The following is a 15,771-nucleotide window of genomic DNA, read 5'->3' as shown; positions in this document are numbered from 1 at the left end:
TTTTGACTACCGATCGAGACCTCAACAAGACATGCCCAAAAGATGAATTCCCTCAGCCGAACATGAATATACTTACTAATCGACAGTGGTTAGAAAACTTTTCATTTATAGATTGCTAAAATGGGTACAGTTATATAAAAACGGTTCCAGAGGATGCAGCTCTATCTATATCTTTAAAAGATTGAATTCATATTTTTGTTATTAGCAACTTGGCTGACATAAGGATAGTATTCAATAAATAAAACGTTGATATAATTATAAAACCAAATATATATAAAATTTATTAGAAACCCTTTCTATACCACATAGATGGAAAATATCCAATATAAATATGATAAAGTCGACTATAGCGTATGGTCATTGCTTTAAGTCTATTTTCAACACCGCTGCGCTTGTTACAGTCGTCGTTGTCCATCAAGGCCAAGGTTGTCGCTAGTGTCGTCACAATCATCGACATTGTTATTTTCGGAATATAGTCTATAAGTTTAAGACGATGTCCACAAGCTCATAATCGAACTTATCTATGCCTAATATGCATGAATTCGACACAAATTCTACTGTGATCCATATATTTAACCGACTGTCTAATAATTATGTTGTACGATAGATATTTCACCCAATATTACCATAATCGATTAAATGCAAAATAAATACTCCTAATATATATATATATATATATAAATATATAAACCTGAAATTAAATAATAAATAAATAGATATGACAAAAAGGAAATAATAGAGTATTGACGAACAGTAGCTTTTAGACGTTAGGATTGTGGGGAAGGTGGCTGGGCCACCAAGCGACACGGCGGCGCCACCTGTAGATTACTTCCGTTTGTCCCATAAAATCCGCCACCGAAAACCTCCCACGTGGCATGTCAAAATTAAAACCAAGCTTTTTCCTTTGGAATTACTCACCCACTAACAACCTTTTCATATACACACAAATAATATATTTTTTAATTTTTTTTTCGCGAAAAAATTAGAAAAATAATTACATCGCTATAACTATATATATATATATTGTAAATTGTAGATATGTGTTCATGTAAATAGGTTTAGCAAAACTTGTGTGAGACGGTCTCACGAGTCGTATTTTGTGAGACATATATCTTATTTGAGTCATCCATGAAAAAATATTATTTTTTATGCTAGGAGTATGACTTTTTATTGTGAATATCGGTAGGGTTGACCCGTCTCACAGTTAAAAATTCGTAAGACCGTCTCACAAGAGATCTACTCAATATGTTTATATGTCTTGGACAACTTTTATTTGTTTATACTAAAATTCTCTCAGTTTAATCAATATTTTTTTTTTAAAAAAAAATAGGTTCTATATTTTTTGGTCAAATTTTATTTTACAATGACCTACATTTTTTTGAAATGACCTACATTTTTTTTTTTACAATCTTTACTATATATATTTAAAAAATACAAACCATTACCTAAGTTCCTACCATGAACAAAAAATAATAAATAAAATAAAAATTAATATATTCAAAAAATTGAATAAAAAATTTCAAATATATTTAATTGCAAAATAGTAGAATTTGTCTCCCACCATTAATCTTCTACTTGTTAAACTAGACCACCCAAGCACTAGGATTTGTCTATTTCACAAAAGCATAGAAGAAAACACAGGCTAAATGGTGTGTGGGAAGGAGTTATTTGTGACCCACAATTGCATGTGATTAATTTTCAGTTGGCACAAATTCATGAATGAGACAACAATACCATACATGTGATTGTCTCGATTAGCTAACTATGAGGATAATTTAAATTATAAAGGATATATATCATCAAATGTAAAAGAAATTTCGGAGATATAAATCATCACGAGTAAAATTCTACGAATAGTTCTACAAAATCTTATGCAGGATTGAAGGTTCGTTGCTTTACCGAAAACGATAACTGCTAGTATCTACACAACTATAACATTTTAAACTATTCAACATGATATATCAAACACCACATGACGATCGTTCTCCTAACAGAGACGATTATCACACCCCCACCAAATTACCAACATTAACTGACGGGGAAAAAAAATTAGTTACTCTCTGCATATAGAATTCTCCCATCGTTTATCATATCGAGCTCATTTTTCTTTGTTTGTTTATCGATATATCATTAAAGAAATATAATTTATTCCTTAATTATGTTTTATTTTTTGATAATATTGTGTATATTAAATTTTAGAGTTTTGTTTTTCAAGACTATTGAGATATTTGATAAACTAAAGATATGATAGATTTACTTAAAAGAATTTATTTTCTAACGAAACTATTGTTTCCATATCTTATAAGATTCTATTCAAGTAATAAACTATAGGGCAAACGAATCTTATAAGTAATCAAATATAAATGTTGTGATCGATTTGATAAAGCATAGATTTTAAGACGCCGCGGGTGATCAAGCACATAGATCAATAATTTAATTAAGATCTCAGAATCTAGACATATTGAAGTATTGTCGTGGTGTGTCGAAGACATTCATGCACAAAACTTAATCAATGTATTGAAATCGATGTATTGATTAGAGTGGTGTTTATCAAACATCTCTTTGAGAGATATACTTGCAAAGGGACAAGTGAAATCGGAAAAGGTTGGCACAGAAGACAATCCGACAGATGCAATGACAAAAGCATCACCTCAATTTGAAGGTGATTTTCAGATCCGTAAATTGATAAGCTTACTGGGCTCAAGTCCAAGTCTCTGGCCCAATAAGGAAAGAAAGCCCATAAAACCAACTTTCGGAGCTTCAATGGGTAGTTTTTACGTATTCGTTTCATCTCTCACCCTTTTTTTTTTTTGAATCTTGTTGGGCATCGTTTGTAATAAGTTGTTGGATCTTTGGTTAAATAAAGTTGAATATTGAAAAATAATATAAGTTGATGTGAAATGAGTTATTTTGCCACAGATTTAGATTCGTTATGAGGCCCTTGAATAATTAATGCGGTATAGTAATTTACTAGTTTGTCGTACTGGGGTCCCACCCGTATTTTCTTTTTATGTTATGGTTGTTTTTGATGTCATAACAGGTTATCCAGGGGGATTTAATGCGTCTGGTAAAGCGTCAGCGAATAGTGCCTAATAGTTGTGTTGATTTGTGTCAGAGTTCTCAGATATTTATATATACTATACTGTTATAATAATTAAATGCATAAATAATTAATTAATTGTTTTCTTATTTTATTTTTATATATTTACTAAAATCATGTGATTAATTTAGTTAATTATTAAATACAAAAGATACTGTAAAACGAAATGATATTTTTCTTCCAATTTATTTTTATTTTAATCTTCTAAGTTATGAAAATAAGTGTTATGCATGGTAAAATGATCATCTCTTGAACCTGCAGGGCAAAATGCTACATCACGGAACCACCTGTTGAATCTATAGAATCCATCTCTAGATTCTCGACGTTGATGAATCGAGCGACTGTCCGTGACAAGCACGTCACCTTCTCCAATATGAGTGATTATATAACCCTTATCTCACGTTAGTTGAAAATGAAATTTTAAATACTTTATAAGATATTACAATAGACTAATATAACAACTTTGGTTAACATTTTCGAAAAATTATAACATATACGAAATAGTTTCTATATAAATCCAAATAAGTAAGAACTATCTTAATCTTGCAGAGTGAACAAATTCAAAGAAACTCCCTATTCATTTCCTAGCAAATGAATACAACAGTCGAGCTATGTTATATATAAAATAAATGAGCTTATTAGAAAGAGGAGAAGACTAATGAAATAAGAAACCCATCCCGCGACCCGTTTGATCAGAATTAAATCAGACTCATTCTCATCCCTATTTCCAGATATGAGGTCGGGTTCAAGGATTTTTCAAATCCTTGTGGTAAATGGGGACAGATATAGAGATGTTATTTCATCCTTGAACCCACTCCTATAATAATAAAAACTAGTAAAAGATGCACACGTGTTGTTATTTTCAATCTAGAAGAGTTGTTCGATTTGGAAGAAAAGTTTTGTGTAAATTTTTTTCTATGTAAAATATAGAATGACTTGAGGAAGTTTTTATAGAAGAGTAGGTCTCATGTGAGACAGTCTCACGGATCCTAATATGTGAGACGGGTTAACCCTACCCATATTCATAATAAAAAGTAATACTTTTAGGGTAAAAAGTAATATTTTTTCATGGATTATCCAAATAAAGATCCGTCTTACAAAATACGACCTGTGAGACCATCTCACACAAGTTTTTGTCTTTATAGAATTAAATATTTTGGTATCTTCTAAAGTAAAAAAAGGGTGAACCCCACTCTCGAGGACCCCACACAGAGCCGCCCCAAGCCCGGCGTGAAGGAAGGTAAATCAGGGTTATGCACCAGCAGCAGGTACCCAGAGGAGAGGTTGGCATGAGAAATTCTGCATAAAGAGGGAGCTGAGACTCGATCCCTCACCAAAATGGATTAAAATATCTTTCACTTCAGGCCCTTACCACACAACCTATGCCCCTGGGGCTGGTATCTTCTAAAATAGTTACTCTAATGATCTCATACTTAATAATATAGTATAAATAAGAACAACAACATTAACATTTAACAAATCAGAAAAAGTTGAGATGAAGATTTAACCCCTACAAGATCGGTGATGCATGATGGGGCATGAGACATAATTCGTGGGGTGAGAGGGTTGATGATGTCAAAGTCGTCTCGTTCTATTGTCATTTCTAGATTATTTGAAGCTTAATCTTTAAGGGATCGAGATGAAGATTTTCTAATCAGATAAAACCAAGAAATAAAGACGAAGATGAAAAATTTAATCTCGACGGAGACAAGTACGACGCCTCCTCCCATTGTCATCCCTAGTTATTAATACACTTCACTGTCGCAAAAGGCTCATTTTGTTTTAGCTCCCTCTTACATGGGCCGCAATTCGGCCTTTTAGTATGGGCCAGAATTTGGGCTTTTCCCAAAACATGTTGCGCTCTGTTTTCTCCGCCGTCTCCGATGCTAAAAGTGGGAGCTCGCCGGCGCTTTCAAAATCTCACTTCCCTACCGAATAATTCATTCGCCTCGATCTTTCTTGCAAGTAAAAACTCTGCAAATTTCTCTCTTTTTTTGTGTGTTCCAAAGAATTTGTGTTATATGCCTGCATGCATTACTTTATGGGTGCGAATCGCTGATCGATCGATGTTTTTTTTTTTTTTTGTTTATTTTGGTATAGAAATGGAGCTGCAGTCGCCTACGACGTTGGTGTTGTGCGGGAAATCGACTGTGGAAAATGAATTAGCCAGGTGCTTGAAGAGTAACAACAGATTGAAGCTCCCCGATGGTTCTCCTTTAAACGTCGTCTTGAATTCGGATATAGAATGCATAGATAGGACTGAAAATGACGGAACTTTTTGCGTGAATTCGTATATGAGTGCGCTCTCAACTTCTCGTTTTGGAAGGCTGCTTGTTTACTCTCCGAAATTGGCTTCCACGCATGATGTTGTCTCACAGTAAGATCATTAACTTTTTTTTTTCCGCTCATCAGTTTTTCTTGTTCTTTTAATTGTATGTGAATTAAGTAAGTGTGTTTGATCTTTGATCAAGTTTACGTGATCATTAACTGTGATGCATCGTTTCAAATGAATTATCTAAGTAGTATGAGGTGATCTAAAATTATGATGGGTAAATCGAGCTAATAAAATGATCGATAAGCATTGGCTATTTGTGTTATTAAGTCAACCAATGTAGTTTTGAATCCAAATGTTGAACATGGACACGAAGTTATTTTGAGAAGTCTCAAATCCATTCTTCCTTGTACAGAGAAAGCATATCGCGTCATATAATATTTGTTCCTTTGAACAGTGGAATATTTTATCAACATTTTTGGCAGTAATTTCGAGGAGTTGCCTGTTGGTGGAGTATGTGTTGCTGATGTACAGTTCAAAGGCAGAGGTAGTAACATTATTTCCTCAATATGTATTGGAATTTTTTCATATATATTTTACCTATTTTTGTCTTTGTTATGGTGTGCGAAGGACGGTCAAAAAATGTTTGGGAATCACCAAAGGGGTGCCTCATGTATTCATTCACAATACAGATGGAGGATGGCCGAGTTGTCCCATTGGTGCAATACGTGGTTAGTCTGGCGATGACTGAGGCAATTAATGATGTTTGTCGGAATAGTGTAAGAGCTAGTAGCTGAGCTTTGGTTTCTTTGAATTATGAAATCAAAATTCATGTATTACTTCTTCTTGTGCTGTTAATTGGTAGTTGGCATTTCAAACCTTCATTTTAAACATTTGCTCTTGGGTATTATAATTTTTCAGGGCATGCCGCATCTCAACGTCAGAATAAAATGGCCAAATGATTTGTATTTAGATGGTGCTAAGGTGGGAGGAATTTTGTGCACATCAGTATATAAGTCAAAGAAGTTTAATATCAGTTCTGGTAAGCAGTATAATTAATTGGTTGATATTGCACAACCGTAACCGTTAATGTTCCTTCAATTTATAAAAATATTGTGCAGTGTTTCCCATTTTAATTTGGTTACATATCATTCACTTTCGAGACATGTTGTGATTGATTATGGTCCACGATATTTGGAGTTGATTTACCATTATTGAAAAAAATATTTCATCGAGATTTTAAAATATATTTTTGCAGGGGTTGGCTTGAATGTTAGCAATCAGAAACCGACGACATGCTTGAATTCAGTTCTGCAAAGATTGACACCATGCGCTCACCAATTGCAACTTGAAGATATCATTGCAGCTTTCTTCAACAAATTTGAGAGTTTTTATGATATTTTCATAAATCAAGGTGGTTGTCTTCCTTTTTCTCCGTTGTGACTTGTTTACTTGATTTTATTTAATCTTTACACTCGGTATTTTAAAACTGAAAAGAAGCTTTTACTTCCTTCTCCAATCAAATATTTTAGCTTTACGTAGTTTTTAGCATTCATTTGTAACTATTTTAGACTCCTATGTTCTTTTTAGTTAGTTATGAACAAGTACATAGATATTTACCGTCAGCAAAATTTATTCTATGATTCCTCATCAGGAAAAGATATAATTTTTTTGTTTTTCGGGTATCATGCAGGATTTCAAACTCTTGAAGAATTATACTACAAGACGTGGTTGCACAGGTGAAAATACATAGTTGTGATTCTTACCATATGCCACCATTGATTATGGGCACGAGGGAGAAGTGCATCCTATTTTTATCTCACGGTGAATTTGAAATGTATTCGTGCTTGATTGGAATACAAAAGCTCTAGCGCAACACTCACTTACACTTATGGTCGTTTTGACCATTTTAATTTTTTGGTTGTATAGACATTTTTTTGACTAGTTTATTTTGAGATGCAAATAGTTAAATAGGAAATGGAACTAGCAGCCATAACATTATTCCAATCTTACTTCGAATTTGTTTCTTCCATACAGTGGACAAAGAGTCATAGTTCAGGAAAAGAACGAGAAGCGAGAATCAATATCAGAAGATGCGGTCATAATCCAGGTAACTAGATCTCTTTGCCTTTTTTTTCCTTTCTATCCTATTCAAAATTTCCTTTGCATTTCTTTGTCCCTATAATTTTGTGTTGAAATTTTAGTCTCTCACTCAATATTTAATTTGGTGTCATCTGCATTTCTGGGGCAGAAATCATTTTACGTAGTGAAGCACTGTCAGATAAGTTTGTTTGGCAAATGATACTCTCCGCGTTACATCAGACGTGCTAAATGCTATTTTTTTTAAAAGCCTCAGTCGAGGCTTCTTAGAGTATGAGTTAAATAGATTTTTATTAATTAAATTAGGCATTGAGGCTTCAAGTAAGTTATTCTATTGAATTCAGTTATATTGGCCACTTCTGACGCGAATTAACTTCTCCGAAGAAAACTATATGGAGGAATAATAATCAGAAAGAGAGCACTTATTTCAGAAGGTGAAAAGGTTACCGTAGGAGCCAAGGAGAAGCTGCCGAAATGTCGTTTGAAGAAGGAAATGTACCGACTTCAATGTGGTATCAGTTATGAACGAGGTTCCACTTCGAGGGTCCCAAAATTTTATAGATGAAAATTTGTGCTTGGAACATTAGAGGTGGAGGGGCAGTGAGGAGAAGACAACTAGTTCGATCAATTATTAAAAAGGAAAGGCCGGATGTTGTGGTTCTTTTGGAGACAAAACGTGAAAAGATAGATACTAAGTTTGTGGCAAGTGTTTGGAAAATGAGATTTGTTGACTGGGTTTGTTTGCCTTCGATTGGAAGGTCGGGGGGAATTCTTGTAATGTGGGATCCCAGAATAGTCAATGTTATTAACAACTTAATTGGGGATTTCTCGGTATCCATTGAGATCTCAATGTCGGACTCGAGAAGTTGGTGGTTTTCAGCAATTTATGGGCCTGTTAAACCGAGGTTGAGAGAATTGTTTTGGGATGAATTAGCGGGGCTGAAAGTAATTTGTGGTGATCGTTGGTGCCTCGGTGGCGATTTCAACGTGGTGCGAAACGTGGGAGAAAAAATTAATAGTATTTCTTCAACTACAAGCATGAACTGTTTTGATGCATTGATAGAAGAGCTAGAACTTTTTGATCCACCACTTTTAAATGGCAAATTCACGTGGTCCAACTTCAGATCGGTCCCAATTTGCAGTAGATTGGACAGATTTCTATTCTCTGCAGGATGGAGGCAGGTCTTTCAAAACTCTAGACAAACTGTTCTTCCAAGAATCACATCGGATCACTGCCCGATATTGTTAGACACATCCAAGCTACGATGGGGCCCGGCACCGTTTCGGTTTGAAAACGCATGGCTGTCTCATCGAAAATTCAATGATTTAGTAAGGTCATGGTGGAATACAGATGGTGTACAAGGGTGGGAAGGATATAAGTTTATGCAGAAACTGAAAATTATGAAAAAATATGTTACAGATTGGAACAAGGAAGTTTTTGGGGATGTCCGTTTAAAAATTCAAGAATTATCTAACAAAATTAAGCAATTGGATGGTCTCGAGGCAGCTGAACTGTGGTCAGAGGCGTTGAAAAACGAGAGGATGGAGATAAAATGTGAACTGGAAAAATCAACCTTTGCACATTTTCAGATTCAAAACCAAAAAGCGAAACTTCAATGGTTGCAACAAGGGGACCAAAACACAAAATTCTTTCACAATATTCTGAATAACAGGAGGAATAGAGCATTGATTGAGAAACTTCTGGTGGAAGATGGCAGAATTATTAACGAGGCAAAGCAGATTGAGACTGAAGTTGTTAAGTTTTATCAGAATTTGTTCACAAAGACAGTAGGGGAAGGGGGAAGACAGGAAGATTTCGGGATGAATATTGATGGACTGGATTGGTCACCGATAATGATAGAAGATGCAGTCGAGTTGGAAAAACATTTCGACGAGGAAGAAATTAAAAAGGCTGTATTTGATTGCGATGGCTCGAAAGCGCCAGGGCCGGATGGATTCACATTGGAATTTTTTCAGAAAAATTGGGAGACATTGCGAGTGGATTTGTTAAAGGTTTTCTCAGAATTTTTCCATGCAGGGGTTGTGAATGGTATAACTAATGAAACTTATATTTGCCTAATACCTAAGAAAAATGATGCGCAGAATATTAGAGATTTCCGACCAATTAGTTTGGTTACAAGCTTGTATAAAATTTTGTCTAAGGTATTGGTTAACAGGCTGAAAAAGGTTTTGCACAAAACCATCGCGGAAAACCAATGTGCATTTATCAAAGGCAGACAGATATTAGACTGTTGTCTTATCGCGAATGAGATGGTGGAAGAATATCGTAAGAAGAAAAAGAAGGGATGGGTGCTTAAGATTGATCTAGAAAAAGCATATGATAAAGTAGATTGGCAATTTTTGGACTATGCTCTATTACATAAAGGTTTTGGTGAGAGGTGGAGGAGGTGGATCAAGGGATGTGTTTCAAACGTTTCTTTCTCGATTTTCGTGAATGGGAGGACGTGTGGGAAAATCAGAGGGGAAAGAGGGCTACGACAAGGCGATCCGTTATAACCTTTTCTTTTTAATATTGTTGCCGATGTGTTGGGGAGAATGGTAGACAAGGCAAAGGAGGCCAAAGATGTTATGGGGTTCGTAATTGGAAAAGACAAATTGAAAATTACACACTTACAGTTTGCGGATGATGTTCTCTTTTTCGTGGACTCAAAGAAAGATGTTATGGCAATAATGAATATTCTCAATTGCTTTTCACACAAATCAGGTCTGAAAATAAATATGAGCAAGAGTGTAGTGCTCGGCTTGAATTTTCTGGATGAGGAAGTTGAAGAAATGGCAGTAGCATTTGGGGGGCTAAAAGGGTCATGGCCCATCAGGTATTTAGGTCTCCCGCTGGGAGGAAATCCTACCAAATCTGAGTTTTGGGAACCCGTAACTTCAAAGATGGCCAAGAAACTGGTCAGCTGGAAAAAAGCCTTTTTATCTAGGGGTGGGCGTCTTATTCTGATTCATTCAGTCCTTTGCGCCATGCCAGCTTATTACATGTCACTCTTCAAGGTTCCAAAAAATGTCGCGGTAAAAATGGAAAAGATAATGAGGAATTTCTTGTGGGATGGAGACGAGGGAGATAAACATTGTCATGTCATAGGTTGGTACCAGGTGTGTAAACCGAAGGAAAAGGGAGGTTTGGGTTTGGGGAACATTGGCCTTAGAAATAAGGCTCTTCTGGGTAAGTGGTGGTGGAGATGTTCGACTGAGAGGGAGACGTTGTGGAAAAAGGTTATCAAAAGTAAGTATGGGTTACAGAACAACGGGTGGGACTTGGGATTGGCGGAGAGAACAACGTTTAAAAGTCCTTGGAAATTTATTTCAAGGTCTTACAAGGCTTTTCATCAACAAGTGAGGGCGGTGCCAAATAAGGGTAACGTAATTAGATTTTGGGAGGATGTATGGCAGGGAGGGGAGTCATTTAATGTCACATTTCCGTCTTTGTTTCGTATTTGTATCTCTGTTAACAAACCTATCAATCATTTTATTCACGTCAGCAACACCGGAGATTTCTCTTCATACTCTTGGGACGTGAGGTTTAGGAGAGACTTGTCTGATGAGGAGTTAGTGGAGTTCACAATCATGTTAGGAGTCCTAGATGGAGTTAGATTAAGACTGGGTGTGGACGACCATAGAGTTTGGTTGGGGGAGTCGTCGGGTTTGTTCTCTGTCAAATCGTTCTATAATTCGTTTTTCGACACTACCTCATTTCCAAACTTCAATTGCTACAAAACAATCTGGAAAGTTAATGTCCCACAAAAGATTAAGATTTTCTCGTGGATCGTCGCTTTGGGGAAGTTGCCTACATGTGACGTGATGCAAAAGAGGTGGAGAAGCTGCGTTCTTAGGCCTCAGTGGTGCTGCTTATGTCGCCGAGACGAAGAAAAACAGGACCACATCCTGCTGCATTGTTCCTTTGCGCGTTGCATTTGGATAAAAGTTCAAAGAGAGTTGGGAGTTCAATGGGCATTTCCAAACCAGGCTAAAGAGTTGCTGTATGAAGATTCGGTTTGTCCACTGCCATCAGCTCTCAAAGAATTTTGGCACATGATTATACATTGCATCTTTTGGTCCTTGTGGTTGGAAAGGAATAAAAGAATTTTTCAAGATGAACAAGACTCAGTTGATCAAGTTTGGGACAAATCGAAATTCAGGATTGCAACTTGGACGACGAGATTGAAAGAATTTAGTCATTTGAGCATAAACGATGTGGTTAGAGATTTGAAGTTTGTAATGCATCAACAATAGTCTTTAGAATTTTCTTGACGTAGTAGGCTACGTTAAGAAGGATTTGAGTTCACAGCGGATTACTTATCCTCTGTCTGTTTATTGTAACTTATCTAAAATCTTCTATATATTCAAATAGTTTTCTATCAAAAAAAAAAAAATGTTGGCTTAGAGGGACTCTGAAATATAGAGCTGTTCCTGGAGACGGTTAAATTAATTGCCCTAGTACGCGTGTTTTTTTTAGAAAAGTAGGCCTCTCCCATGAGACACCAGGGCTATTTTTGAAAAAAAATACCTGCTAATCCTGAGAGATATTATTTAGCACAAATAGCAGAGTTTTTATAAGCAACATATCAATGCTTCAAGCAAATATAACTTACTTGCAATTTCGTGTGTTTGTTCTGAATTGTAGAATATCAAGAAAAGGTAAACTTTTTAGCACAAATAACACCCAATTAATGCTATACCAACTACTCATGGTGCACCAATGAGGCAATGACCAGTTTTGGATTGAGGCCACAAATCAAGTGAATTTATTTCATGTGGCTCTATGCCTCTGCAATCACTATATGTGTTTCAACTTTCAAGCATATGAATGATTGCCAAAGCGGAGGAATCAGTACATTCTCTATATTTTTGTGCTTGAATACAATTCTTTTTTCTACTTTTCAAGTTTCACACGTTCTTTTCATAATTCCCGTATGTAAAGAAATCTAGAGCAATTAAAATAATCTATTTAACTGTTGCATTTACATAATTATTTTGACAAAAATGCACATTAGTATCCATCTGCAATAAAAGCAGCCTATTTTCCGTATACAGGGTTTAACAACTTCCGGTTACCTGTTAGCTGTCACTGAAGATGGCCAAACATGCGAGCTTCATCCAGATGGAAACAGGTATCATACCTTCCCATCACCAGAGATATGTACTCTATTTCTCCTTTCACATAATTTTGCGTCTTCAAATAATCGGTGGATATCTTATATCATTTGTGTAATGCATTATTCAACGAAGAGAAGTGCAAAGTCATGTAACTTCATGAATAGTATTTGAAAGTTATAAAATAATTTATTGGAGTGAAGAATAATGCTTCTACTCACAATTGGAGAGCATTGGTTTAGTTTATTAAGATGTAGTTCTTCGTACAGTTATGAAAGGTTGAGGCAGACTAAGGCACGTGTTCGATAGCCTAGTCGCAAATCTCAAGCCGAGGCATGCAACCTTGCCAAACAAAGGCAGTACTATAGTATAATGTTCTAGAATCTAATGCACGAAGAAAATTACGTCATACAATTTAATACGTACTCTGTTCATTATTTATGAATGCTAAAACCGATATTCCTTGGTGCTCAAGCAAACTATAAATGACTAATGAAAAATTCATTTGGTTCATAATTCCTTCATTCACAAACAGTACAAGAGGCTTTTGCATAATAGTCAAGACATGTGTTCTACTAAAGTATCATTAGTCAGGCTTCCGCCTTTCGACAAAAGATCATGTATCACTAAACCTTGAGCCTGTAGACACGTTATGTGAGTTTTACTGATTAGTGTTTGTCCTATTCAATCGAATACAGAATTGCCAATAGCTTTTACGATGCATTTCATAGAAGGTCTCATATTGGTTACTCCGCCTCCATGACATTTCGTGTTTGACATGGATCATTGTGCTTTTACTGGATACACAACTGTCACAATAATATTCTTTCAATAAATCTATGATCAAACCAACTTATATGAAGCCATCGAACATTACACTAGCTAATTTCGTATTATAAATGTGCCATCAAAACAAAATTCCAACTTAAAACATGCACATATATAAAAAGTGAATTCTCATACTCCACCCAACTCTTTCTTTGCTATCCAAATCATAACCTATATTTCTACATATTGCATAGTAAAGCATTGTCCACAAAGAAGATGCTTGCTCCACACCTAGTTATTCAGTTCAAATTTTCCACAAAACTTGATACTCCTCTTCTTGTTAGATTGCTATATTATTTTGAAATTCTTCGAAGTCGCCCAACCCTCATCATATTTTTTCGAATCCTTTAATGTTGTCTCTCAATTATCCAAGCATCATTGCCAGATTATAAATTTAAATCAGCATGATCTTCAAAATGCTACATGTAGTACTTACATTTATCTCCCATGTGGTTTTTCATTCAATGTTTGTTTATATCTACTTGCACGGACTTGATATACTCCATGTGGCTACAGTTTCGATTTCTTTAAAGGACTTGTCAGGAGAAAACTGACCTGAAGAGGCTGCCTTTTGGTGAGAATCTTGTTTTCTAAAGTCTGCTTTCTTACATCACATCCTAACCATCCATTGATATCCTCAAGACTTTTTCCTCAGTCTCTTCTTGTCTTCATAATTTATATTTTTAGGCATAATGAAGAAAATAGGATAATGGTTTTATCATGTACTTAGATAACAGATGCTTGCAGCATACCAGATTGTAATGATTACACAATTCATGTTATAATGATTGTGTATAATTTGTTTAGTTTTTCTTATGTTTTCTTGTCTGATGGATTTTTTTTCTATGTTATGCTAAGTAGGGAGAATTTCAGTCAATAAATCTTTAGCTAAATGAGAACTTTTGAATCCCTGAGCACTGTGTGATCCGTATGTAAATATGTGAGATCCACATGAATCAAATGGTAAAACACGATGGACAGAGAACTACATTCGGTGTAGCATAGTCGGATATCACGTACTCATGTACATGCTTGATAAATCGACTCACTTGAACGATGGAGTTGTATGTTTCAAAATTTCCCGTAAAATGGTTTTATCCCGTCTTGTTTCATAAATAAAACGACATTATACGTATTTTTTTTTATAAACTATGGTAGTTTAAAGCAATGATTTCAAGAATTTAAATTAAAGTAGGTATCTTGTGAGATGGTTTCATGAATTTTTATACTCTATTAATATTCACGATAAAAAGTAATAATCTTAGTATAAAAAGTAATAAGTTTTCATGGATGACTTAAATAAACGACCCGTCTCACAAAATACGATCCGTGAGATCGTCTTACACAAGATTTTACCTTCAAATTATGTAAGTATGGGTTGATTTGTTAGGAAATAATGTGTTTTTTAAAAAAAAAGTTCAGTAAATCCTATTGATTTTCTTGAATACAGGCGCAGTGAGGAGAACTGAAACAGTTTAGTGGAAGTTAAAATCACTTTAGATTTACTCTTCATTGTCAACTCGATTTAAATACTAATATTTCGGCTCTATATTATTCTTTACAAGAGAATATTTACATATAAACTTGTGAAGCTAAAAAAAAAAAAAACTATTTCCTATATAGACTAAAAATTTGGAATAGAATATTATTTTTTTGTCGATCAATTTCGTATGGTGACAAATTTTTACATTAAAAATTTGTTTCGAAATCTGTGTTTAGTATTTTAAATTAAATTTATCTTTATTAAGTATTCCTCTTAATAAAGAAAATAATATGTTACGCGCAGTTCTTATTATTAGAATAGTAGGTTCTTTGTGAGACAGTCTCACGAATCTTTATCTGTGAGACGAGTCAATCCTATCGGTATTCACAATAAAAAGTCATACTTTAGTATAAAAATTAATATTTTTTCATGGATGACCTAAATAAGATATATGTCTCACAAAATACGACCTATGAGACCGTCTCACACAAGTTTGTACCATATTAGAAACTTGATAAAAACATCTAGAACTAGAAAATAGTGAAATGACACCGACTTTTACTCCAACTAGGTAGGAATGATTACTCGCATTGAAAATCAACTTTTATTATAACTTGAATACTTACTTTCTCATAAAAATCACGTTTCAATTGTTCTCTTAAAATTTTTTTGTAACAACACAATCGTCTTTCGTGTGTGTATATAATTGAATATGCTTTTCAATTGAAATAATTGAGAAAGTTGCCCCACATATCTTTGACAAATCGCATGCAATGCGGCCCAGATTGCATGGGACAGGGCGAATTTAGCTTCCATATACATGAGGAATCAAACGTTTTTTAATAATAATAAAAAAAATGCATAATTTTA

At 34.9% G+C, this 15,771-nt stretch overlaps 1 protein-coding gene across 2 annotated transcripts; it reads left to right on the top strand.

The window, feature by feature from the left end:
- The first annotated feature begins 4,896 nt into the window (after positions 1 to 4,896).
- On the top strand, positions 4,897 to 14,234 carry LOC140819584 (biotin--protein ligase 1, chloroplastic-like). Of its 2 annotated transcripts, XM_073179735.1 has the most exons (10): positions 4,897 to 5,065; positions 5,201 to 5,477; positions 5,858 to 5,919; positions 6,003 to 6,151; positions 6,294 to 6,414; positions 6,631 to 6,786; positions 7,066 to 7,111; positions 7,410 to 7,482; positions 12,531 to 12,607; positions 13,935 to 14,234. In XM_073179735.1, exons 1-10 carry the CDS (start codon positions 4,984 to 4,986, stop codon positions 13,975 to 13,977), a joined length of 1,086 nt encoding a protein of 361 aa, XP_073035836.1. In that variant the 5' UTR covers positions 4,897 to 4,983; the 3' UTR covers positions 13,978 to 14,234. The 2 variants fall into 2 exon arrangements, with proteins under 2 accessions (XP_073035836.1, XP_073035837.1); XM_073179736.1 differs by lacking the exon at positions 4,897 to 5,065 and having other exon boundaries at positions 5,245 to 5,477; positions 5,830 to 5,919.
- The last annotated feature ends 1,537 nt before the right edge of the window (positions 14,235 to 15,771 follow it).

The sequence above is a fragment of the Primulina eburnea genome, chromosome 18 (assembly GCF_022965805.1).
Source record: "Primulina eburnea isolate SZY01 chromosome 18, ASM2296580v1, whole genome shotgun sequence".
Lineage (NCBI taxonomy): Eukaryota > Viridiplantae > Streptophyta > Magnoliopsida > Lamiales > Gesneriaceae > Primulina > Primulina eburnea.
Note: the sequence above shows the minus strand (reverse complement) of the source record. Positions and strands in the feature narration are given on the sequence as shown.